The sequence below is a fragment of the Penicillium chermesinum genome (genome assembly GCF_028974085.1).
Source record: "Penicillium chermesinum strain IBT 19713 chromosome Unknown utg000004l:1.0-3345178.0:1.0-3348027.0, whole genome shotgun sequence".
NCBI classification, from domain to species: domain Eukaryota; kingdom Fungi; phylum Ascomycota; class Eurotiomycetes; order Eurotiales; family Aspergillaceae; genus Penicillium; species Penicillium chermesinum.
This window is the reverse complement of record NW_026695314.1, coordinates 3,180,073-3,204,700: the sequence shown is the minus strand read 5'-3', so window position 1 is coordinate 3,204,700 and position 24,628 is coordinate 3,180,073. Positions and strand designations below refer to the sequence as shown.

Sequence of the window (24,628 nt, the reverse complement as noted above, 5' to 3'; positions counted from 1 at the left end):
GTCTTTGAAGACTCGAAGAAGCACAAAATAGTAAAACTTCTCGACCGGATCTATCAGGGAGGCTTCATCGTTGCAGAAGTTATCAGGACTGATTTGGAAGACCTTTGGCGAGATCAAAGACTCCAAAGTGATCCAGCTTATTAGTCTTTATCTTGATGAATTCCAGGCCAGAGTCTGTTGAAGATCCATGCGCCTCCCCCGCCCCCCCAACAGATAGGAGACCCAATTCCATCCTGGCTGTGGAGCTAAGGGATTTCCAGTGGTCAAGAGCAAATTCAGTCACCTGGAATTTTGCCATTTTATCGTTCGAACGATGAGACGATCGTTCCTCTCCATGTTCCCAAGCGTCCTTCACGCTTGCAGAGGTAGCCTTGTAGACTGTAACAAACCACCTGGTGACAACGACTCAGAAGATAATTGCCAGCAGAGCGGGAGTGGTCATCTATTGCCACTTGAAGAAATATACCTATAAGCTCAGTCCTCAAACCCAGAGGTCTCATTAAATAGATACAAATACTTTCAAACACAGGATGATCATCAAAGTTTTCCCGCAGTTTGTTCATACACATAAAGCTGGCGCCATGCCCTTTACGGAGCTAGGAGCACGCACCGGCGCACAATGAGCAGCCAAAGAAGGGAACCAAACACTGAGTATCAATGCATCAAGAATATGAAAGGCATTACGAACCCCAAATGGATACTTAGGTGAAAATAACTGTTCCATGGATACCGGAGGCTAGAAAAAGAAACAGCAGAACACATGAATGACTCCGCGGAATCCTGAAGAGAGCCAAGCAGAGAACCTGCCACGGGCTTTACTTTTAATCCCACGAAAAACATTCTCCGCTCTTTCGGAGCTCAGGATCGAATATCTCATCGTCGTAATAGGAATACTGATAGCCTATGCAGCCAATACTCTAGTTGTGCGAGTAATGAAACAGTTAGTCAATAGGTATGAGGCGGTGAATCAAGTGAGACGAACCGATATTTTAGCTTCATCATGGCCATGGAACCGTGCTACTGCATTCCAGACTTCACGTATCTCATCGGTCACGTGGAAAGCAGATGTGCTAACCCAAGTTGCCCTCCCGCAGGATCTGTCGTATTCGAACTCGTGCTTAGCCACACTAGAATCATCTACCACATGATCTAGGCCTCTATCGTTGCTAACATCTCCTTCTAGCAGCATAGATTCAAGCTTTGGCATATGACACGCTGCTCTACCTGCTGCCAGGTAAAGGTCATTCAGTGCTGGGAGGGGATGGCTGCGGAAGAGAGCTTCTCTCCAGTCTTCCAGAGGAGTTTCGTATTCCTCATTCCATTCATTGTCGCTTCCGGGGTATGGTGGTGAATTGGGTGGACTCGGCTGGATCCATCTTGGATCTCTATCGAAGAGCCACTCCCCGGCTGGTGTAGCGGCCTTGTAGTGTAGCTTGAAAGTGGTCAGGTTAGGCCACTGAAGCTGCTTTCCATTTCTTTCTGAAGAGAAAATTTCAGGTCCAATCATTATCGAAGCCAGGTCAATACGCTCTAGTTGTTGACTAAGGCTATTTAACGCCAAGGATAGTAGATCTTTGCCAGGGTTGGACCGTCTTGGAGGGGACTGATTTTGGTCCTGGGGTGGATCGCCACGATATTCCAGTGAGAGTATTCTTAAAGATGTCGGCCAATTAGCGATGGTAAGCGCAAATTCTGTTTGCATGTCAATAAATGAAAAATAATGGGAGAGCAAATATATCTAATACCATCCCGGAGAAGATTACGTAGTGCTTTGTCTTTTCTTTCGTTGTCACAGGCACTCAGAGAAAGGCTTTGGAGACAAGGTAATCGGGAAATGATCTTTGATGAAGCCGCTGGGGCAACCTGTCTATAGGAAGACATTGGATCAATGCTCCAGCATAGACGGGAAATTACTGGAGCGAGAGAAAAGCTTCCCGGGGTTTCCTGGATCTGAAGATATGAATGGGCGTATCTTCCGGCAAAAAGGTGGCGCCGATAGATCATGTGAGCCATGTTGTTACTGGTGGTACTGCCAGACAGATATCCCAGAGATTCTAGATCACTGGCAGATTGAGCGAAATCAATAGTGAATAGGGTTTGGCTGTTCTCATGCTCAGGCCAAGTGGATAAGGTATTGAGAAATGACCTCATTGCTTGCGAGAATGCTTTGTTGTTCTTGTCTTGTTCCTCTGCTGTCTCATGTTCTTTACATAGCGCGACATCATACTCTGGGAGCACCGGCTTGAACTGGATTTCCTGGATTTGGGCTCGCCTGGTCCGCATATTAGGGGATGCCGAGGTAAACCCCAGAATTTTATGAACATTGAGTAGACGGGATGGGTTCATGTGTAGTACGCGGAATGTTCTCCGTTCGATGACGACTTTCCAGTCTCTAGAAATCACGGCATACCTCGATAAATCATTTTCTGGAAGGTAAGAGACGATCCATTCAACGACCTCGATAGGCAAATGGGGCATTTTGGTTATCTGAGTGAAGTGAGAGTAGAGTTGTGTAGAGAACGCCTCGGCCGGAAGCTCGGAGATTGAACTGACCGCTACGTCACGCTGTGTACGGATTAGAGATATGCAGATCTCGTTCGGAAATAAGTCGCCATCTTGGATGTGCACTGCTCAGCACCAACCGCCGTAATTATATTGGTAAGGGCCGCCTTGTAGCGATCTACGATCAACATATGTCTGGGTTGACCTTGGCAGATCTGTCTATTTAAGGCAGCGAAATCGGGCTCTTATTTTCCGCTCATCTACGCTAAATTTTGCGGGAATCTGCCTTCCTTTGTTCCCATCAATCATTCAACATGGCAGATAGTAAATATTATACTTTATCTGAAGGTAATAAGGACTCGAACTTCAAAGACGTGGTTGAATTTGTCCTGACGCCAAAAGATAGGATGTCCTTATGCAGACAACAGCACCGCTGCGTTGATGCGGGGGAAACAGGGCGGCGGGCTGGGGTTGCTGCAGGATGCAGCTCATTGAGACATTGGCTCATTTGTCGCGCGAAAGAACGCCCGAGTGGTAAGCATCGTCTACATGATTCAGCATTCCTGGTACTGATTGTTCTTGAAGGGTGGTTCATGCAAAGGCGGTTGGGTATGTACCTGTGCGCTGCAGCAAGACTTAGTTAGTTAACTATCATTGATGACAAAGATAATCAGCTTCCTTGGGGAGTTCGAAGTACCAGAGACTGTTCCGACTTTACCAGTGCCAGTTTCTTGAACAAAGCCGGGAAGAAGACCCCGGTCCTGCAGCGTGTTTCGACCGTAGGGCCTGAGTCTGGATCTGCGGACACCGCTCGCGATGTGCATGGCTGGGCGATGAAGCTCTACACCGACGAGGGAAATTTGGACTGGGTGTTCAACAACACAGTAGGACGGCTGCCTTACTCGGAATGAGTATACGACGACATCTAAAAAGAAACACCATTCCAGCCAGTCTTTTCATTCGGGATCCGATCAAGTTTTCTTCGATGAATCGATCCCACAAGCGCCATCCCCGAACCCACCTTCCCGATGCAAACATGGTGAGTCTTCCCATCTTGCTCTCAACGACGATTCCTTCTAATGCATCAGGCAGTTTTGGGAGTACGTTCACTCGAGCGAGGCCTCCTAACCAATCACCATCCTACCAAAGGAAGCTTCCATGTTGGCAACCCTGAGGGAATTCACCAACTGGCTGAGTCTCTTCAGTGAGCGCGGTACTCCTAAATCGGTGCGGTTTATGAACTCGTACAGCAGCCACACCTACAAATTTACGAAGAATGAACGACACCAATGCCCCCAGGGTTTGAGACGGACGTTGGACTGATTTTTCAACCCTTCCGATCGCAGGATGGCACATTTCATTATGCGACAATCCACGTGAAATCGCAACAGGGGGTACAGTATTTTAGTCGCGAGGAAGCCACCAGAGTGGCCGGAGAGGACCCGGACTATATGATCCGGGATATATTCAAAGCCACCGAGCGCGGTGACTCCCGTATGGAACGTCTACGTCCAATTGATGAGTCCGGAAGCCGCGGAGAAGTACAAGTGGAATATCTTCGACGTGACTAAAGTTTGGCCACATGAAGATTTCCCTCTGCAGCAGATTGGTCGTCTTACGATGAACCGAAACGTAAGTTCTGTCCCTCATGGCGGTTTGGAGACGAGGCTGACGTCAATCAAGCGCAAAACTACTTTGCGGATATTGAAGAGGCGGCATTCTCCCCGTCCACCATGGTCCCTGGATTTGCCGCTTCCGCCGGTCCAGGTAAGTCTTGATATAACCATTAGCTCTTTGCGGTCAGGCACAAGCATGGCTCACTCCACCTCCCAGTGCTCCAAGCACGCCTCTTCGCATACCCGAACACGGTTCGCTACAGACTCGGGCGCATGGGCCCGCTTGACTAGTCGTTTAGCTGGTATATTCTGTGCCCATAAATCTAGGTGAACAATGTGAAGGTCGTGTCTCTTGCCAAGGACACAATGGGTCAAATAGCGACCGTTAGCGGATCGATCCAGGGCGGAGCCCTCCACGGGCGCCTCAGGGAGGGGCTCGACTCTCTTTGATTAGATAATTATTTCCCGCGTCTACCTAACTAGGATACGAAACGGAATCCACTGTGGCGTACATCGCCGACGATAGGCTGATCCTTGCTATTTCTGCGCAAGATCGTTTTAGTACAGCGATCCTGTCATGTGATCGCCGCATGGCCCACATGTCGCTACGTTGGGTTTTGGCCCAGGCCCCAAAAGCATCATGTTCTCTCAGCTATCTAGAACACCATGGCCCCTTCGCCGTCAAGCTCTTCGGGTGGAACACCTCAGTTCAGGTTTGTCTCCGAGAATGAGCAGTCGGCAGCTCGGAGCCATGCCATGAGAGAGCACTGGAAGCTGCGGCATCAGCGCAACCATGAGGCGAAGGCTCGTCACCGGCGGTCTTCACGTACCTTGCTTCCGCGCTCGAAAAGCAGCTCGAATGAGGCGGACGGTCAGGGAGCCAACCCGAGTAGTCCGTCGGAATTAAAAACGCAAAGAGAGGCAGATCCTCGTGAAAATCGAGAGACGCTGCCCAGTGTGCCCGCTCAGCTATTGAATGGCATGGGCCTTGCATTGGCAACCTCGAGACCAGATCCCTTCCAAACATGTCCTGTTCACTTAACGAGCCAGCACCAGAAGCTTCTCTATCACTGTAGGTGTAGCCGGTCTTCGGTAATTGCCATGTTACTAATCAAACGGCAGGGATTGGTACCCATGCAGCGATGATGTTTGAGGATCTGCAAGCCAACGAATTCAACCCCATGAAGGACGTATGGTTTCCGCTCGATCTCTCAAATGCTTCATCCTTCAATTGCATTATGGCGCACTCGGCGGCACACCTATCTCACTTATACACTGGCAGTAGTCCAACCCCAGGCACAACTTCCTCAGAGGCGTTGAAATATAAGCTCGAGGCGATAAGAATACTCCAGATTTATCTTTCAAACCCTGAGACGGAGTTGAGCGAGCATGCATTCGCGGCTACGATTCGTTTGCTCACCTTCGAGGTACGTATCCTTTACCCTATCTAATTGGACGTTCTTCGCTGAAGAACTCAGCGCTACTGGGGCACCGTGGAGGATTGGAACATTCATCGCAGGGGCTTACAGAGAATGATTGATGCCAAGGGGGGGATCGAGGCGCTCCGCGACAACTGGCGCTTGGAGTTGGTGGTGTATCTGTGGGTGAACCGAGGGACATATTTTTGCGGATGACTTCTCCGGCTAACAGATCCTAGGGTGTCTTTAATGTCACAGCCATCATGGCTCGAACCCACGAACAACCTGGAACAAATAAGTGGCCCCACTTCGCCCATCTTCCGACCGCAAGCCCCGTCTTTGGACTTGCACAAGGTGCGTTGTCTTTGGTTGCTCTCGTTTGTCCAGGATATGAGGACATTCATGGCATCATTTTCTACCAAAGAACTTCCCCCTTTCACTTTTTTCCACGCCGCCATCACACTATTACGCCACGAGTTCCAGCTTTCGACCGAAATTTCCCGCTCTGAATCTCACGTCACACAGCAAGAAACCGAATTGCTGATTTGTTTATTTTCCATGAGTATTCTCGTACAAGAGTCACTGTCAGCGTTCGCAGACGCAAATTTCATACCCCTTATTCACCGAACCGCTCTGGGCGAATTGGAGGAGATCTTGAGAAGGTCGCATCGAATGTGGCATACATCCGCTCAACAGCTGCGTTTCATCCTCTGCGAGAGCTTTGACCGGCTTCACCAAGAAGGACAGCGGAAGATGCACTATGCCATGAACCTCGTGCAGGTTCTGAGCACCCTGAGTTTGGAGGCGCGCCAGGGAGTCGAGAAATGTCTCCTGAATCTACTCTACCAGTTAGGGAATAAGGACCGCACTCCCTTGTTAATAGATGATCGGTGGTCACCAGACTCGCTGTTGTCTTCGATTCATGGATATTAGGATGTGTTGATATAGGTGTCGGCTCGTCATTCGTTTCACCGAGACGCCAGTCTGACTAAGAGGAAGGATATGATGCCGCCTGCTCGTATCAATCGATTCCTGGCGCCAACCACCCCATAGCACCGGATTTATACCCACGCTAGACAGCACCGCATTCCCAGTCGAAGTTCGCTCGGGCTCATAGTCGGTTATTTTACGAGGACGAAATGACGGCATTGTCGAGCAGATCTTTACATAGGGGATTCTCACTCATCGTCACAAACCTCCATGGTGGTGTCTGGATCGAGCGACTTGGAAGGGTCCGTTCATCGCAGGAGAGATAGCAGCTTCTCGCACGCAGTAACTATGAGCACCCTAGGCCCGGCCCTTCGCAGCTATGGCGAACGTGCTGACTCTGAGCGATGCACATGGTTGCGTAATGTGCAGGACATCATCACGAGGCATCGTCGGGCCCATGGCCGAATAATTTATCGGTGACAGAGAGAGACGTGTTTTCAATCATGAGTATTAGAAGACCCGTGGACCCGTGGACGAGAATAGAAGGCTGAGTAATACGGTTACCGACGGCCTCGGAAAGCTCGGAAAGCTCGGCTATGCGAAGCCTTGAATAATGGAAGGCCAAGATTTTGGTTGATTAAGCCTGCCATACTATCCGCCATGGGTTATCCAAAAGCCCCGAAACATACGGATATAACAGATCCAACTGGTCTGTTCAATTCCAGAAGTCGTTAATGGACAACACACAGACAGTCCTTCCATGCCCTCCCAGCCAGCAAGTCTCGTTCGAACTGGGGTGGGGGCTGCTGAGTCAGTCGTAGAATGAATAGAATTGGTTTTTCTTTGTCTTTGTCTTTTTCCTTTTTTTGGCCCTCATCAATAGAAAATCTATACTTCAGCTCATCAGGGTTCTGCACAGAAGCATAGGAGGGGCAAGGTGGAGTGCCCACGGGCCAGAAGAAAAGGCCTCGCCCCTCCCCAGGCAAGCCAACCCCGCCAACTTCTTGCATATTCTGGATCTAGCAGTACTACCTGTGTTGGTAGTAACACCTAAATCAGGACTCACGCAGAGTTGAGCTCCTTAGTTCTTAGCCAATGCACCAACACGTTTGCTTCTTAGTCAATGTACGAAAAAGCTTTCGCGCCTCCAAGAAGAAAAGAGGATACATTCCTGGCCTCGCGCTGAAACATCCGCGCACGCAATGCAATCTGTGGACTCCATGTGACGTCAACAAATACCTCAAGGATCTGTCTAGCGTCTATCCTTCTGCAGCTCCTGTTTACCCCAAGGCAAACTCATCCTGTGCCTATGTGGAATCTGATTGGAGTACGTACTTCGTACTGTGAAGAATCCTATATGTCATGTATCAACCGCAAAAAGATTGGCAAGGCAGCTTTTCCAAGTGATATACGAGCTAACAAGTTGGTAGCTCGTGTCTCACAATAAAGCTCCAGAGGGGTAACGGTGATCTAGAGTCTTGGTGGTTGCCAATTGGCTATTAGTCTTTCCGAAAATGGTTACCATGGTTTCAACTAGTCCTTTCCTGGATGATCCCCACCTTGATTTGGCTCCACCATCTCCGAGCCATGCCGTGGGCAGTGTGTGTTCTTCGATAAGCCCATGCTAACTTCACGATGCGTGGGAATTCCTGGTAGGACGGTTCACTATCTGCAAACCGCCCAGGCCCACTCAACTGCCAACGTGGTACTCACAAATCGCATGGCAATCTCTCCATACATTTCCCCCTCCGGATAGCCAGTCATATTCTCTCCCTTGTGTCCATCCTAAGCTGAACTATGCCAGACACGGTACTACTATGGGCCCATGGAGACGAAGAGGCTTTTGCCACTAGCCGATTCAGAGAGATCGTTAGAGGGCCCCAGCTATAAATGCAAGTCTGAATGCCCTTCAAGCGTGGACAACGATTCTTGACTTTTCCAGATCTTCTTCTTTCATCAACTTCTCCAATATGTCGGTTCAAGACGGTGCCCGGTTTGACTTCATCGTCGTGGGCGGTGGAACTGCCGGAAACATTGTGGCTGCTCGGCTTGCAGAGAACCCGGCCGCTCGCATTCTCATTGTTGAGGCTGGTATTGGCAGTTCCAGCGACAACGAGGAGATCCGGACACCGGCCCATGCCATGGACTTGCGTGGCTCCCAGTACGATTGGGCTTTCAAGACGACCATGGTCAAGCGTGACGATTACGAGCGCATTGAAAAGCCCAACACTAGGGGCAAAGCCCTGGGCGGTAGCTCATCACTTAACTACTTCTCCTGGGTTCCTGGGTCGAAGGGCACGTTCGACCTATGGGAGCAATACGGAGGCAAGGAATGGACATGGGAGCCTCTCGTCCACTACCTCCGCAAGAGTGTTACGTATTATGATGACGCTGGGCTCTATTCGCCCAAATTGAAGAATATTGGCGGAGGAGGCCCCATCCCAATTGCCCATGCCAACCTCATGCCAGAGATGGCAGGATTCCGTGAGCTTCTCACTAAAGCTTGGAAGTCTACTGGGGAGCCTCTCTCAGAGAATATTTTCGATGGTGAAATGCGTGGCCTCGTGCACAGTGTGAACACCATTTACAAGGGTCGACGCTCCGGTAGTTTCCTCGCTCTCGCTGGCAAAAATAACATCACTGTCCTCCCCGAGGTTCACTCCAAAGCTCTGATTATTGATGAGGCCGACCGCACTGCCAAGGGAGTCACTGTGATCAACTCCTCAGGGAAAGAGCTGAGCTTCTACGCGACTCGGGAGGTCATTGTCTCCCAGGGAGTGTTTGAGACTCCTAAATTACTGATGCTGAGTGGCATTGGTCCTGCGAAAGAACTCGCCCGGCACAACATCCCAGTCATTGTTGACTCCCCCCACGTTGGTCAGCATCTCCTTGATCATCCCGGCGTTCCCTTTGTCCTGCGCCTCAAAGATGAATTCTCAATGGACAACCACGTTCTTCGCAAAGGCCCTCTCCAGGACAAGGTCATTTCCGCCTACGCCAATGGCCATGCAGGGGCTATGGGATCGCCATTCCTCGAGATGATCGGTTTTCCGCGAATCGACAAGTACTTAGAGAAGTCCCCCGAATATCGCGCTGCTAAGGCCGCAAACGGTAACAAAGATCCGTTCTGCCCGTACGGCCAGCCGCACTTTGAACTTGACTTCATCCCGTTGTTCGGCAGCGCCTTCCAGTGGCATTTCCCTCATCCTAAACACGGAAGTTACATGACCGTTATGGTGGACCTCGTCCGCCCGGTCTCTGAGGGAGGCGAGGTGACTCTCAACAGCGCAGACCCTCTCCAGCAAGCAAACATCAACCTTAACTACTTTAATAATGATCTTGATATCATCGCTATCCGCGAGGGTATTCGCTTTGCCTACGACGTTTTGAAGAATGGCGATGGCTTCAAGGATATCGTCGAGGGCGAGTACCCGTGGGAAATGCCACTTGATGATGATGAGGCCATGAAACGCACTGTTCTTGATCGTTCACAGACCTCCTATCACCCCTGCGGCACTGCACGTCTTTCGAAAGATATCCAACAGGGTGTCGTTGACCGGGGTCTCAAGGTCCACGGAATTTCCAACCTCCGTGTAATTGACGCTTCGGTTATTCCTGAGATTCCGGACTGCCGGATTCAGAACTCTGTTTACATGGTTGCTGAGAAAGGAGCTGATGCTATCAAAGCTGACCATGGTGATCTTTACCAGTAATTAAGAGATAGTTGGTTCTTCCGCTATATCTCTTTTCATTTTGAATATACTTAGCTTCGGGAGAATGTCATATTAATGTTTACATATGGTACTTTGGTATCCCCCAAGCGAAGTCTTGTGACTTTTCCCTTGACATATATTAATCTGAAAGATAAGAATTCCTCGAGTCAACCAAGACACGTTCAATGAATCCAGGGACGTGTGCTCACGTGACTAGCGTCGCCTATCCGTCGATAACGCCCAGACAGCTGCCACTGCCCTCGAACGAGCGTGCCGTGGCTCTTCAACAGGTCACTATGGTGAACTACGGCGTATCCCGCGCATGCGGAACGTGTCGGAAGCGCAAGCTCAAGGTAGGTATAAAAATCTGCGCACTCGGCCCGGACCTGCGCTGACGAATTGCTCAAGTGCGATGAGGGCCGGCCGGTAAGACATCCCGGCAGCAAATGACCCCAGACCCAGGAATATATCAATTAAAAAAAGGAAATCAAACTTCGCAGGTATGTATGCGCTGTACGAAGTCCCACCGGGTCTGCTTCGGATACAGAAACGAAGAGGATTTCAGATTTCGTCATTACGTCGTCCCATGTCCCCCTGCAGGAAGGGCGCACAGATTTTCAGCACGTAGGGCAAGACAGCTTGGAGACTTTCCTGAAGGATTATGCCGTTGTACCCGCCAATCCAATCCTGTCTCGCGGATTTATGCATAGGTTGCCATCTCTTCTGGTGCAGGCTGATAGGTCCTTCATCCTGGCACGAGCAGCTCAGCTTGTCGCCAACGCCAGTCTTGCCAACCGGACGAGCGACTCAAATATTTTACACGAAGCTAGACGGCAATATGTGTGCCTACTTCGTGATTTCCATCACTCACTTTCACATATCATCAAAGAGGCCCCAATCGAAGCCCTCGCTACTGTGGTCCTGCTGGGCTTGTACGAGATTGTCACCTCGGATGGAAATGCCTTTGGACATGTAGCGCATGTGCGCGGAATAGGTGCCATTCTTACGGAAGAAGCATCGCCCTTTGACCTACACGCTAGTACACACCTGTTTAAAGTCGCTAACCCTCTGGTTATCAAACATCCACTTGGGGTATGTAGAGATCTCGGTTGCGAGGATGTGACACTAACACCGCTCAGGCGTACAAATTACCAAGCGTACTTGGCGCCCCAGGATCCCACGAATCCATCGAAAGCTTGGATTCAATCCTCGTTCAGTGCCAACCATTGTTCCTCGAGGCAAGCGCTCAACTCCAGAGACCCAACTTGCCGCAAGAAGCGTTGGAGTGCACGTTCGAACATGCATTGGAAATCGAGAAATCTTTTTCGCAGTGGGACATGGACCATTCTGGTTTTTGGAAAGCCTCACCAGTTGGCTTCATCTCCCGATCAGCAGCCGAGGCATCTAGTTGTGCCTATTGCAGGTCTGGTCCTGTCCACACTTATCTTGATGGTATTTCACTCTGATTCATTCAATCTTGCGGGGATCATTAGTTAGCTCACCTTGGAGCCGATCTAGCTTACGTGGCAGCCGTCATCAACACTTACCGCAAGACTCGCTTGATGCTCCTTGAGATCCTCAGTCGCATGGCGCGACAACTGGGCCGAAGCGAAGTGCTCCTGGGGTTTGGGCAGCAGTCCAGTGGCCTGATTGAGCATATACTGGCATCCATTCCATATCATTTGGCTAGCGATCCGCAGGCGTATCTGACCCTCATCGACGCCGGGGCCACGCCCCCAAGAGGCCGCCCTGTAGGCGGCCTGCTTCTGCTCCATCCCCTCTATGTTCTACCAACTAGTCAATCTCTTTCAGGTCCAGCAAAAACGTATGTGCTTGATGTTCTTGCTTGGATTGGCGAGCATATGGGTATCGGGCAGGCAACAATGATGGCCAAGGTAAGCGATTTGAGCGGTTCCCCGCCTGTAACATGATGTGCTATGGATATTTAGCTGATATGCTATCTTTTTTTAGCGGATTGAAGATATTCCATTTCAGCAGCTGGCAGAAGGACATGTGCTCATCTGGGCAGGCATGATGCTGTAGCGTCCTTGTCACCAAAAGATGGGACGTGGACGACCGCCAAGCAGCCCCAAATGCGGCTAGCGTTGCGGGCTGCAGGATCCGGGAAAATTAAGGTGCCGAGCCGATCTGCATGGGAGGATCCAGGGCTCGCAACGCTAACCCGAAAAGGAAAGGTCCCCCGATCTTTAAGTAGTAAACATACGCAGGACGTTTTCTTTACGGGGGAATATTTAAGTCACAATAAGATTGCCTCGCCCTCATCTCTTTCCTTGGTCATCCGCTATTTGTGCTCCACGTCTTTCCACTCGCCTTGGGCTACCATGTGGGATATCATTCGAGACTCGGCATTTGGCCAGTGCCTACGTGTTGTGACCAGCAGAAGATGGGCCACATATCTAGAAGAAGATCCTTCATTTGAACTCCCGCCCAGCTACTGCACACTACGAAGAAATCGCGAGTTTTACCTGCGGACGCTGCTGCGAACATCGACGCCGAAGTCGCCTCCCGCAAAAGGGACCGGATGGAGGTCACAGTGGTCGGCTGGTACTCGGACGACGATCCGGAAAATCCCCATAATTGGTCCTTTGGGAAGAAGTTATGGGTTGCTATTCTCCTCTTCGTGTACACGTTTAGTGTGTACATAGGCTCGTCTCTTTACACGGCCAGTGAAGATGATATCACCCAAGTGTTTGGCATCAGCGATGTGGCGGCATCGCTGGCTTTGGCTTTGTATGTCATTGCCTACGGTCTGGGCCCAATTCTTTTCTCACCGCTGTCAGAAATCCGTCAATTGGACGAATGCCTCTATACGTTGTCACATTTTTCATCTTCGTGGTTCTCTGCGTACCCATGGCTCTGGTAGACAACCTAGCAGGGGTCCTGATGCTTCGTTTCTTACTCGGCTTCTTTGGTTCCCCGTGCCTTGCTACTGCGGGCGCTAGCTACGGGGACTTTTTTTTCTCCAACCGGGATGCCCTACGTGATTGCAGTCTGGGGAGGGGGTGCAACTCTTGGTCCGGTATGTAGCTTGATTTCATGGGAAGCTAGCGATTTTGATGGATCTAACCAGCTTGGCACGTGAAGGCACTTGGTCCATTGGTGGGTGCTTTTGCAGTTCAGGCGAAGGGATGGCGGTGGAGCTCCTGGGAACTATTGTGGCTGTCAGCTCCAACCATGGTCCTGATGTTCTTCTCCATGCCGGAGACATCTTCGGAAAACATTCTTCTCAAACGGGCGCAACGCCTTCGTCGAAAGACGCTTCGACCTGACCTAAAATCAGAGTCTGAGATTCGACAGGCTAGGATGGACCCTCGGCAGGTTATTTTCGACGCGCTGATCAAACCATGGGAAATGAACGCTCTGGACCCCGCAGTTCTTTTTTCGACTTTCTATACAGCTCTGACGTACTGTATCTACTAGTCCTTCTTTGAGTGCTTCCCGCTTGTTTACGAAGAGATGTACAACTTCAATTTGGGCCAACTGGGACTGGCGTTCCTATCTGTACTGTGTGGGCTCTGTGTCGCGGTCTGTTTGTTATGCGCGTATTTCTACTACCTGCAACCGAAACGCCTTGCGAAGTTCGACACTGTGCCACCAGAAGCACGTATCTGGCCCGGGCTCTTTGCGACCTTCCTGATCCCAATTGGGTTATACCTATTCGGTAGGTACTTTTGGGCCCTCGCCATACACTATTTGCGCACTGATTCACTGCTAACGGGACCACAAAGCATGGACAGCGCGGCCTTCACTCCACTGGATAATCAGCATGATCGGGATCGCCATTAGCATGTGTGGCGTCTTCGTCATCACACAATGCATGTTCATCTACCTACCATTCACCTACCCGCGCTACGCTGGCTCCCTGTTCGCAGCTAACGGCTTTGCCCGCAGCCTCCTTGCAGCTGCGTCGATTTTGTTCTCGACCCCCCATGTTCAATGCCATTCAGGTATCGGGTGGGGGTGACATTACTGGCGAGCTTCAGCGTCGCCTGTATCTTCGGCATGTTTGCTTTGTATTATTTTGGAGCCAGGCTCAGAAAGCGGAGCCGCTTTGCGGGTTGATATCAGGTGTCCAGTTCCCAACCGCGTGCTGGTTCTAATCTATGTCAGTGACAGCACTCCTACTGTACGTGGTTAGCTGAGCCGTTCTCCATAGGATGAATGTCCTGCTATTCGAAAGACTGCGTCTGGAAGATAGCTTGAGCCATGCTGCCCGGAAGCTTGGTTGGATGCCCTGGTTTCTTGTGAATGCGGATGAATAGCGACTAGTGCTAGGACGGGGCTCGGCCTACGACATACTATCAGACGTATATGTTATGGATAGAACTCTCAATATTCTTTGTCAATTGGTCTTTTACGATTTAGTCGGACTCTTCTTATTGAATAAACAAGTATTTATTTTATTAACAAAATCATATCATGGCTTAGGGACTGTAAATTTAATCGAGCGGGCTAACTCTGAGAGATAACTGACAGACCGGTCTGTGCATTCCACAATTGACTTCTGAAATAGAATGTATCGATGCATTCTATCGCCGACTGTATCTGATATAACGGCGAAGGCACTTTATTCGACAAGGGACGTGGCTATTCCAAATCCAATTGGATCATTGATTACTCTCCTGCATTCTCGTCGCTGGAGGTCCCAGAAGTTTTGTTCCACAGCTGATGCATTGGAAGAAGGCCACGTACCCAAGAAGAAGCCACACTAAAACGAAAAGTACTCTTTTCGGACCCTCCAGAGCCCAACACGTTCGAATGATCCTGTGAACCCCTAGATCGTTACTTGTTCAACCTTGTTCGTCATCTCAGTAACATCAGCCAGTGTCAGTTGCTTTTGAGGCGCTTTATACCCCTCGTTGTAGGGAATCCGCTCATCCTCTGTAGAGCGGTCAGTAATGTGTTTAAGGTTCAATACCACCTCAAACTCATGAACACGCACCAAAGAATGCCTTGATCCAGGACTTAGGGACCGCTCCCACTTTATCATCCCATAGTGTGGTTAAGTAAAGTGCCGTAGTCCCCGGGCTACCCGCCATCTGGTTGGCGGAAGCATTGAAGCTTGGGTTGGCTCTTTTAGCATCTGCCACTCGTGCTGCGCGAGCCCGAGCTGCGGCTTCCAGGGTAACGTATTGGTCTTCGACCGATCCACGCGTATCATAAAGCTGCAGTCTCCGGGCCGTGCTAGCCCAGACTGTTGGGTCAAAGTGAAGGTCATCACCAAAATAAATGTCGTTTCGAGATAGCGACCCGTCGAATTCGATTTCGTCATGCCGAGCTAGATCAACAAGGTTGAATGTCGACTGATTCCCGGTAGTCGTAAGGTTGAATTTCAAGGCAAGACTGAAGATAAAGTCCATGGAAGTAGGCTCGTAGTTATAGGCTCCAGAGATGGCGGACCGAAAAGTGTCCAGATCAATGTTCTTTCCCGAACGAGGAAGCCAACCGTGGTTAGCCAAGGCGTTTAGCCCGGGACAGGGCGATCGACCTCATCCGACGGTTAGTCCATTATCTTCATTCACACATTCTTTGCATTCCTCACTGTCAAAAGGCCCCGCGGGATGCCATGCATGGTCGCTATGCTGCCAGTCGGATGAAGCCGTGGCTAAGCTAGCGAGTGTGATGCCAACCAGTGGGAGTTTCATTGTGCCGCTAGAGTTGGGAGGAAAGGGCAAGTTGCTTTTTCTTGTAGTACTACTTCGAGCCTCGATCAAAACGGCCAACTATTTTTACTAGTATTTATATAGTCAACGTTAGGACGGAGATGAAGTCTTCCAGTGCCCAGCCTCGAGTATTTTTGTGCGTATAACAGATTTGCAGACCAGCCGTCAGCGTATTCTATACGCTTTACCCTACGGAGGGGTTTCATCAGATCATCGGAGCCCAGGAGACCAGCTCCGTTGGGGCCATGACTGACTTGGAAATGCACAATTGAACCCATTACCATTGGCACGATTGCATAGCGATGGAGAACAAAATAAAGCTGGGGTGCGATCTTGACGCGGGGAATTGGTCGCGGGGCGATTTCTCCCAGCAGACGCCCAACCGTCACTGGGGGTCAATCTATCGGTCTCATTGTGCGTTTATCGTCCAGTGGGTGTAAGCTGAATAATGGCTCTGTATTTGCCAAGCTGGCCCCGTGCCACTGCATTGTCAGCCGATACGACTCTCGATCCCCCCTACTGGACGCCCTATCGAGGGCCCCTGTGCCCAGTCGTATTAGGCGTTCCCGCCGTCGGCCCCTCAAGGATCATTTTAGAACTCGAAGGGTCCCCGTCATTTTTTTTGCGTTATTGTTATAGTTGGCTTTCCATTAGTAAATGCACCTTGAAGGCTTCCTGGTATTGCGTGATCCGTGAGCTTCCATTGTTTGTACCATTCATCATAGTACCAGTAGGAGCGTCTCTGCATGATACCCCCCGGAGCGAATTCGCTTGGCTCTGGCCTCTTGGCGTGTCTTCCTTTCCCGTGGGCTTTCTGATTTATTACAAAGAAAGCGAAGACTGGATGTGCATAGAACGTCGCCGGATGTATTGGCTGCTTCAACAGCAGAATACCTCGGAAGCTGCAGTCAACTTTCACGCCAAGTGGTCAGAAAGCGACCGGTAGACGTGTTCTTATTCTTCACCACCAGATAAGCTTTTCCAAGACCCACCTACCTGACAATGGAAGAAAAGAAAGGCTTTCTAATATAAAAGTTGGCTTTGCAGCCTATAAAATTAGGAAATCCAAACGCCTCGGGCATATACTTGTCGTGAGTTAACTTCAAAGCAAATGATGAAGGGCCCAGCAAGCTGAGCCCTTAACTCTCAAGTGATTCGCCCACGGGTGCCGTCCTGAGTGTGCACTATTCTTTGGACTATTTACTAGCAGTGGGTTTGAATCGTGGGTTTTTAAATGTTCAGATATATATTATGAGCTTGCGCCGGCATCACCCTACTAGTACCCGCTCGACTACTTGAAGAGGCGACCCGGACATCAGGACAAACCCCCGCCGTTAGTCTCTAAGAATAGCCTTCCAGCCATACGAAGTACGGTGATTTTACATCTTGATCGTCGGTGCGTCCCCCATAGGCTGGGCTGAGAAGTGGATTGCGATCGCCCTCGGGGGCTGCGCGAGCGACCGTGCAACGGACTTACTCCGTACAGTTTAGCCTCCAACCCGCATGCCGTCGCTTCTTGCTGGTTGACTATGGGGATTAAGGGGCCGGATGTTTTAATTCTATTTAAATATTCAAATATTTTATTCTTATCCTCAATGCTTCGCCAATCTGTCAAAAGGCCAAAAGGGGCCGGTGCGAAGGCAATTATAAAACAACTGTCCCCGGCCTCCAACTTTTTCTACATCCCCCTGCAGCACCAGGCTCGAGCAGACTTCGTGCCTCTAACCAATATTCCGAAATGTGTCTCACTCTCGTTGGTCTTTTGTACAAATGGAACAAGGACAAGTCCAAGAAACAAGGGGATCAGCCTGAGGGCAACCCGGCGGACAATTTAGGACCTCGTCCTGTAAACCCAGCGAACGTCCGTCCTCTCAAGAACCCTGCAGGCAAACGAACCCGTTCAGGCAGTTCTGCGGACGACCAAGCGCCTATCCCCATGGCCACCAATCCATATCAACCGGCACCGCCGCCCTATCAGAACAACGGCATTAGAGCATGAATGTGAGGGCTTTCCCGCAGCTGTTGCGAGTATCTACTAACTGCTCAAAAGTTTTAAGAATTCAGCATGGAGTTTCCAGTTGGCAGTACGGGTACGAGGTACTCCGCGCCCAGAGCGCAGTGCGCACCGTGCATGGATAATGGGAAATGATCGACTGGGGCCGCATTTCATTCATTTTTCCCTTTTCTTTTCTTTTCTTTTCTTTTTTTTCGGTTTCAAATGAGGGGCACGGGCGGGGCGCACGCAACATTCCGCCACCGCATCATTCTTTCTTCGCAGCACATACCCCGTCCTGTACAGAACTACTTTCCAGATATCTATTTGCTCTTCACGGTATCAGGCCCATCGGAGGCGTTTTTTTTAGATTGGGATTAGAGCAATTTTCTTCTTTTGGATCATTCAGAGGCTGATTTTTGGCGATTCTAGGGCTGTAATTCAGTAGCCCATCCGTGGATATCTTCCATTGCAAGCTCAACCTTGCAGCGTACGTTTTTCGGTACTCGTGTAGGACCCTGCCTGCTAAAATATAATAATGCAACTGGAGAACTTTAATTTGGAATTGAACCTACCTGTCAAGCGTACTGTGGAGTTTCGAACCCCTGGATCAATATACCATTAGTTCTGGGGTCGTCCGCTGCAGTGCACCCCGAACTAGCTTGAACTCCGAATCTAAGTCTAACAACTATTTTGTTTTACATTAGCCAACTTCAAAGATCTGAAGTCCTACGTCTAAAACTAACCGGTTCACATTATGAACAAATCTGAAACGTGTCTTTGGTATCCGAGGTCTCTCTTCTGTCGAGCCTTCGTCATTTATATTTCCACAACGAGCTTTCCAAAATGCACGCCAGTCTTCATATCGTCCATTAATCCATCAATAGCGTCCACGCAGTCTAGTCCTTGTACAGTTCGGCTGATGATGGGCGTGATCTTTTTCTCTTTGATGAAATTGACCATGTCGTGAAACTCGGTCCGGGATCCCAAAGTGCTTCCCCGCAACTCGATGTTCTTGAAGATAGCTTGCATGGGCCAGTCCAAAATCGGGGCGAGAGTCATGCCATACATCGTGATAATGCCTCCAGGCTTGAGGATGTTCACTGACTTAATCACGATATCTCCACCGGCGCTATCAATGACAGCGTCGATATAGGGGCGGTCTGCGGGAAGGAGCTTGCTCAAAGCCTCGGGCCACCCGGGGTTCTTGTAGCTCACCCCACCTTGGCACCCAGTGCTTTCGCTTTCTCGAGCTTCTCCTCTGAACCCGAGGTCACATAGACGTTACAGCCGATTGCGAGCGCCATCTGCATCGTCTGTAACGCCGCACCACCACCAATCCCCGTGATGAGGATATTGCGGCCGGGCAGGGCGTTACCGGACTTGGTCATCAGGGCGCGCCACGCAGTAATTCCACAACCTGGGAGAGCCGCGGCCTCGATGGAGGTGAGATGTTCGGGGGCGGGCTCAACCTCGTCTTCGTGGACGAGCAAGTAGTCTTGCGCCATGCCCAGGTGGTAGTGAGGCTCTGTTCCGCCGACCGTGTCGAAGTTTTCCCAATCTTCCGGGCCTTCTTGACTAGTCTTCCATCCCCGACAGACTGTCATAATGACACGTTTGTTGAGAAGACCCGTCTGGCAGCCCGGACCTTCCTCAATAACGGTCCCACAGCCGTCAGACATCATAGGAGCACGAAATGAAACCTTTGGGTATAGATTCTGACGTTGGAAGATCTCGCGGTGGTTCAACGCCGCGGCCTCGATCTTCACAACGAGCTCATTGGGCCCGGGCGTGGGTTTTGGGACGAGGTTGAGCTGAAGCGGGTACCAGACCTGACCACCTTTGGGCTTCTTTTGCTTCATAATAAGTTGGCGAGGCATTGTTGCGGTCGAAGTTGCGGTAGACGGACCGTAGATTGAGAGGTTGGACAGATCTTGGGGAAATGACCTCCAAGATAGAAGAACGGGGTTGAGAGAAGGGGGCTCATGACTACTTGATAAGGTTAAACATAAGCAGCTCGATACGGGCCAAAAAAATAAGCCAGGGGGCCGGATTGCGACGCTGAAGAGATTGCCCAACGCTCCCCCATCATCATATCCATGCAAGATGTAAAGAACGCCCCCCGTGGAGGTCGAGAGGGTGGCATGAGCGCTGCAATACACACTCGAGGCTGCCCCCAAAAAAAGACAATGTGGAGTACAATGGGGGCGGAAGTGAGATGCAAAAGCATGTCAAGGGGCCCTTTTGGCTGAGGCTTTAGGCGTTGTTGCATAAGTGTTTGGCTGGAGGGCTTACCGCCTGAAGAGATGAACAGTTGCCCAGGTGACACAATGCAGAAGACATTCTTGGGCAGGGTATACAGCGGTATCTGGGACAGAGGGCAATGTGTTGGGGTCGCACACTAATGCAAAGTGCCAGGCTGCGCTGCTAATTCTACTTTAGATTCTGGAGCGTTGCAGAAGAGATAAGGCCATTTGTGACGTTTGGGGTGCTGCTGACGCGGTTCAATGTTCCCATCACCACTGCGAGGAACAATCCATTATGCTGTGCCAACCCTACTTCAACCGAAGGTTTAGTCGAACGCCTCTTTGCTCATTGAGTTTAATGGGCCCCACAGGAGCTGCAGCTTGGATCCTCCAGAACCCTAGAGTGACCCGATACGTTTCGTCTTGACGAAGGATAATACAATCTCCCTTATGGAAGCCCCTACATTGTCCAGTTCCATCTTCGCATCGTCCATTCATCATTAAACCTACGCAAATACTTCGAAACCCACACGAGAGAGACCGAAACAACTTCTTCGCCCGCTCTAGGTGGGGCTTGTCAGCCACAGATCCACCAATAAGACAGACACAGTTTTGGCCCCTTTCGCCCCATCTGGATCCTTCAGCCCCCAGATTGGTCCATCCTCCAGGTCGTCGTACTAGAAGCTGCCAAAACTCATGGCCCCTTCGCCCCAGCGCTGTCATTGGGTTTGATACGGAACGCTATGCATATCCCAGACCTTTCTTTCCGGTGGGGCCCGAAGGATTGACCAAAGGGTCGATTGAAAATGAAAGGTCTCGCCTGGCATTGCTGAGGATTCTCGTTCTCGTTCTCACCGAGTTATCTGACGACTCCTTCTTGTCGCGCGATGTGCACGTGTGTGTGGGCTGATCAACTGCAAGCCTGAGACTGTCTCTATCTCTCGCCCTCAATAAATCCAAAGACCTCCACGAATTGTTCATTCCCTATCACTCGGCACGAGCCTTCGTCCTTTCCCTCCATCGACCCTAGGGAGTTGGTAGAACCCCCCCTACCCCTTTGCCTTGGGACTCTCATCTCTTGCATCTCGAACACGCCTCTAGCTCAAGATGGCGTTTCTCCTACTAGCCGTCGCAACACTAGCGTTGCTGTGGCCTCTTGGCTACTTGTACAATTTGGTCAAGAACCTTGCCGCGGCTCGTAGAATCGGAGTTCCCATCGTAGTGGTCCCTGTGAACCAATCCAGCCTATGGTGGCTACTGATTGCGCCTTCCCAGAAGCTTCGACTTCAGCGACTTCTACCGAGGAAGATCTGGGAGCGAATCGCCATCGCCATATTTGGCTTCGAGTTTCACGAAAAATTACGCCCGTTCGAGCAGTATGCAACAGCACCGGGCCAGGAAATGGGGAAGACTTATGTGCTAGTCGGGCTTGGATGGCGGTTGGACTTATGGACCACGGACCCCCACGTCACCCAAGAGATTCTGACGCGTGTTCGTGATTTCGAGATGCCCAAGGAGATGAAAATCCCCATGGGCCAGTTCGGACCTAATATCCTCATGAGCAATGGAGATGAATGGCAGCGGCATCGTCGGGCAATCACTAGCGTGATCGATGAGCGAGTCTCCAAAAATGCGTTTGAGGAGTCCATACGGCAGGCCCGTCACCTCCTGGATGATGTTTTCGCCAACCGGCAACTCGAGGGAGATAGCGTGGCTGATACGACCGCCCTCTTCGACATGCTCAAGACTGTGACGATCAACGTCCTTCTCGGGGCCGGTATGGGCCTGCAGACGACCTGGGGAAAGCAAGAGCCAGAGGATGGCTATGAGCTGGACCACCGGGATTCTCTTGTCACCGTCGTCAGTAACATCGCTGGGCCTGTCATGTTCCCCTCCAAGGTGCTTCGACGCTGGCCGTCTTGGCTACCTGGTCATGCCAGGTTTCTCAAGATCGCCTGCGCCAAGGACGAAGTCACGAAACATGGGCGTTCATTAATCGACCAGGAACGCCTTCGTCGATCGCAGGCCCCCCAGTACGGAACCACCTCCAAGCAATATCCTGAGCAAGCTCGTCCATGCCTCGGAAAATGGCAAGGGACTCAACGAGCCCGAGCTGGTCGGCCACCAGGTCATGTTGACGGCCGCTGGGTTCGAATCGACATCCACCACCTTGGCCTTCGCCTTGGTCCTGTTGGCCCGGTACCCCCAATGGCAGGAATGGGTCTTCGAGGAAGCCGACGAGCTGATGCCTGCGAATACCGACGATGTGCCCCCAGACTACTCGACCCACTTCCCGCGCGTGACTCGCGCGCTCGCGTTCATGCTTGAGACCATGAGGCTCTACCCGCCCGTGCCTAAGATGCACCGCGAGGTCAATACACCGCAGACGCTCCAGACCTCCAACGGGCAAATTCACCTTCCTGCGGGCATTCGCATTAGCGCAAACACCATCACCCTCCACCTTTTGCCGGAGTGGCGAGATCTCAATCGCCAATCGGATCCGTCGTTCTTCCAGCCCGACCCTACGATGCCAGATGAATTTGTTTTCCGACCGTCTCGGTGGATCAACCCCCCAGGCTCTGACCATGCAGTCTTCCACGCTCCGAAGGGCCTGTTCATTCCCTGGGGCGCCGGCCCTCGAATTTGCCCGGGTATGAAGATGGCCCAGGTTGAGTTTACCCGCAGTCCTTATGACGCTGCTTAAGGGACACCGAATCGAAGGTACCCCCCTAGCCGGGGAGCAACCGGCAGATACTGAGAAGCGCCTCGCCCGTCGGCTGACCGATAGCCGCTGGGTCACCGTTCTTCAGATGAATGGCGTCTTTGATCCTAAAGAAGATGAAGCATTGAGCATGAGATTGGCGAAGCGTGCCGCGCCAGCCTGAATCAGTCTATAGACGGGTAGGCCCGCCTTGCGAATCCCCAGGCGCTATGTGTTTATGAATTACTTCTCTTGCTGTCCATTTCTCCTGTGAATGCCAAACCTTATGAACAAAAGCAAGCGTAGAAGCTTTCAATCCGACTTTGCCCCTGGAGGCCGTAAGACAAGTAGTCACGGTTCGTCGCGCCGGGATATTCAGCTCATATTCAGCTCACCACGGGCCTTTTCTACACTGCTCTCTCCAATTTCTGTTACAAAGTGCGTTACCGAGGCCGATTTGGGGAGGAGGCGCCATACTGCAAACGTCGAAACGTTCTGTCTGCCACAGTTGCCTTGAGAGTGAAGTCACTTTCGCCGGCGTATTTACGGTTTCAGCCATGCAGTACCTATCCCACTTGAACACTATCGTAACCCAATGCAGAACGACCTAAAAGTAACGTGACGATGGAAAACGCAGGTGCTTGGCCCGAGGCTACTGCAGGGTCGGCTGTCAAATCTAAGAATAGAGCCAGTGATTGAGCCCTTCCTGCGCACTCTTCCTGCCCCGCAGACAAAGTTGTCGTTTTAGGCTTGTGTTCATGCTTAATCTCGTAGGCGCATGGACCTTGGGTCGGCGGGGGTCGCTATTTTTGAATCCGGGTGGCCTTGCCTCGACGGGCAGGGCAACAGCCTAGCCTATAGGCCCGCTGTCTGGGTCATAGCAGAGGGGCTCGATAGCCAAGCTTCGAAAGTGGAGACAAGAGCATCGGAAGGAAGGGGATGGTACGTAATGCGCGAAGATTTCTTGCATTCCTGTATCCTTGGAGTTAAGCGATTGGCGTCCTTTGCGAAGGCAGATCACCACGCGGGTGGACTTGTACGCTAAACCCCCTCTGTCCTCTATCCTTCCCTGTCTTCGGGATCTGCTTCGGATGATCATTGATTGGAGAAAAAGAATGTATCGTCGAAGCAGTTGGAGAAGGGTGCGATCAAATTCCTGTAGTTTTACTAGCAAGACCGTGCGATATATTTAGCCGTTAGCAGGGCACTGTCCACCCTCCATTTGATTGGGTAGGTCATACAATCAAACAGGCCCTGACTGATTCCTGTAATTTCAGGTGAGTGATACCACGGTAGGGGAGGGAGGTCGCCTGAACTAGAGGAATAGACAATGAGATACGATCATAATCTACCGGCACCATATAGCTTCCAGTTGATTGGCATACCCTGATTGCAAGACGTAGAGCCCCAGCAACCAAGCTTTTTTTTTTTGCCACTCCAGTCCTCCACTAAGACACAGGTATCAAATATCAAGATTCTCAGCGATACGATGTTCAACAGGCACACGAGTGTGCCTTGGCCGGCCCCTGAGGGCTGGCCGGAGAGTCCTTCTAGGTGTGGGGTAAAGGAAGCCCCAGGCGACGAAACGGCTCGCCACCAAGCCCGAACACGATTTACGATGTGGCTGACGTATACACAAGGGCTCGAATTAGGCACGAATCAGCGCTGGGCGCTGGCATGGATCGTGCTTCAAATCGGGGGCCCACCAAGGTGCTTGGCCCCATTAAGGGCCCCAGCGGATCCTGCCAGAGGGGGCGTGGGGACTTCCGATCCACAGCCCTCCCCCTGAGCCAATGGACCGGGGCAGTTCTATACTCCAGCGGCG

At 51.1% G+C, this 24,628-nt stretch overlaps 13 protein-coding genes across 13 annotated transcripts; 9 read left to right on the top strand and 4 right to left on the bottom strand.

Moving 5' to 3' along the window:
* Positions 1 to 967: 967 nt before the first annotated feature.
* Positions 968 to 1,507, bottom strand: N7468_006118 (uncharacterized protein; the record flags this gene model as incomplete). Its single annotated transcript, XM_058475414.1, has 1 exon — positions 968 to 1,507. One exon carries the CDS (start codon positions 1,505 to 1,507, stop codon positions 968 to 970), a length of 540 nt encoding a protein of 179 aa, XP_058331154.1.
* Positions 1,508 to 1,653: 146 nt separating this feature from the next.
* N7468_006117 (uncharacterized protein) lies at positions 1,654 to 2,346 on the bottom strand (the record flags this gene model as incomplete). Its single annotated transcript, XM_058475413.1, has 1 exon — positions 1,654 to 2,346. The coding sequence occupies one exon, from the start codon at positions 2,344 to 2,346 to the stop codon at positions 1,654 to 1,656; it is 693 nt and encodes a 230-aa protein (XP_058331153.1).
* A 637-nt stretch (positions 2,347 to 2,983) lies between these two features.
* Positions 2,984 to 3,413, top strand: N7468_006116 (uncharacterized protein; the record flags this gene model as incomplete). The annotated part of the gene is made up of 2 exons (XM_058475412.1): positions 2,984 to 3,036; positions 3,197 to 3,413. The coding sequence occupies 2 exons, from the start codon at positions 2,984 to 2,986 to the stop codon at positions 3,411 to 3,413; spliced, it is 270 nt and encodes an 89-aa protein (XP_058331152.1).
* Positions 3,414 to 3,487: 74 nt separating this feature from the next.
* Positions 3,488 to 3,710, top strand: N7468_006115 (catalase; the record flags this gene model as incomplete). Its single annotated transcript, XM_058475411.1, is given in 2 exon segments — positions 3,488 to 3,593; positions 3,604 to 3,710. The coding sequence occupies 2 exon segments, from the start codon at positions 3,488 to 3,490 to the stop codon at positions 3,708 to 3,710; spliced, it is 213 nt and encodes a 70-aa protein (XP_058331151.1).
* Positions 3,711 to 3,791: 81 nt separating this feature from the next.
* N7468_006114 (uncharacterized protein) lies at positions 3,792 to 4,409 on the top strand (the record flags this gene model as incomplete). The annotated part of the gene is made up of 3 exons (XM_058475410.1): positions 3,792 to 3,996; positions 4,105 to 4,269; positions 4,336 to 4,409. 3 exons carry the CDS (start codon positions 3,792 to 3,794, stop codon positions 4,407 to 4,409), a joined length of 444 nt encoding a protein of 147 aa, XP_058331150.1.
* A 375-nt stretch (positions 4,410 to 4,784) lies between these two features.
* N7468_006113 (uncharacterized protein) lies at positions 4,785 to 5,752 on the top strand (the record flags this gene model as incomplete). Its single annotated transcript, XM_058475409.1, has 3 exons — positions 4,785 to 5,190; positions 5,241 to 5,545; positions 5,597 to 5,752. 3 exons carry the CDS (start codon positions 4,785 to 4,787, stop codon positions 5,750 to 5,752), a joined length of 867 nt encoding a protein of 288 aa, XP_058331149.1.
* A 33-nt stretch (positions 5,753 to 5,785) lies between these two features.
* N7468_006112 (uncharacterized protein) lies at positions 5,786 to 6,469 on the top strand (the record flags this gene model as incomplete). Its single annotated transcript, XM_058475408.1, has 1 exon — positions 5,786 to 6,469. The coding sequence occupies one exon, from the start codon at positions 5,786 to 5,788 to the stop codon at positions 6,467 to 6,469; it is 684 nt and encodes a 227-aa protein (XP_058331148.1).
* A 1,967-nt stretch (positions 6,470 to 8,436) lies between these two features.
* On the top strand, positions 8,437 to 10,179 carry N7468_006111 (GMC family oxidoreductase; the record flags this gene model as incomplete). Its single annotated transcript, XM_058475407.1, has 1 exon — positions 8,437 to 10,179. The coding sequence occupies one exon, from the start codon at positions 8,437 to 8,439 to the stop codon at positions 10,177 to 10,179; it is 1,743 nt and encodes a 580-aa protein (XP_058331147.1).
* A 185-nt stretch (positions 10,180 to 10,364) lies between these two features.
* On the top strand, positions 10,365 to 14,164 carry N7468_006110 (cycloheximide resistance protein; the record flags this gene model as incomplete). The annotated part of the gene is made up of 10 exons (XM_058475406.1): positions 10,365 to 10,532; positions 10,588 to 10,605; positions 10,663 to 11,271; positions 11,319 to 11,631; positions 11,710 to 12,074; positions 12,632 to 12,930; positions 12,981 to 13,219; positions 13,271 to 13,572; positions 13,621 to 13,861; positions 13,929 to 14,164. 10 exons carry the CDS (start codon positions 10,365 to 10,367, stop codon positions 14,162 to 14,164), a joined length of 2,790 nt encoding a protein of 929 aa, XP_058331146.1.
* Positions 14,165 to 15,128: 964 nt separating this feature from the next.
* N7468_006109 (Chloroperoxidase) lies at positions 15,129 to 15,845 on the bottom strand (the record flags this gene model as incomplete). The annotated part of the gene is made up of 2 exons (XM_058475405.1): positions 15,129 to 15,688; positions 15,743 to 15,845. The coding sequence occupies 2 exons, from the start codon at positions 15,843 to 15,845 to the stop codon at positions 15,129 to 15,131; spliced, it is 663 nt and encodes a 220-aa protein (XP_058331145.1).
* Positions 15,846 to 17,601: 1,756 nt separating this feature from the next.
* On the top strand, positions 17,602 to 17,862 carry N7468_006108 (uncharacterized protein; the record flags this gene model as incomplete). The annotated part of the gene is made up of 1 exon (XM_058475404.1): positions 17,602 to 17,862. One exon carries the CDS (start codon positions 17,602 to 17,604, stop codon positions 17,860 to 17,862), a length of 261 nt encoding a protein of 86 aa, XP_058331144.1.
* Positions 17,863 to 18,675: 813 nt separating this feature from the next.
* N7468_006107 (uncharacterized protein) lies at positions 18,676 to 19,736 on the bottom strand (the record flags this gene model as incomplete). The annotated part of the gene is made up of 2 exons (XM_058475403.1): positions 18,676 to 19,044; positions 19,080 to 19,736. 2 exons carry the CDS (start codon positions 19,734 to 19,736, stop codon positions 18,676 to 18,678), a joined length of 1,026 nt encoding a protein of 341 aa, XP_058331143.1.
* A 1,473-nt stretch (positions 19,737 to 21,209) lies between these two features.
* Positions 21,210 to 22,987, top strand: N7468_006106 (uncharacterized protein; the record flags this gene model as incomplete). Its single annotated transcript, XM_058475402.1, has 3 exons — positions 21,210 to 22,042; positions 22,107 to 22,753; positions 22,824 to 22,987. 3 exons carry the CDS (start codon positions 21,210 to 21,212, stop codon positions 22,985 to 22,987), a joined length of 1,644 nt encoding a protein of 547 aa, XP_058331142.1.
* Positions 22,988 to 24,628: the final 1,641 nt, after the last annotated feature.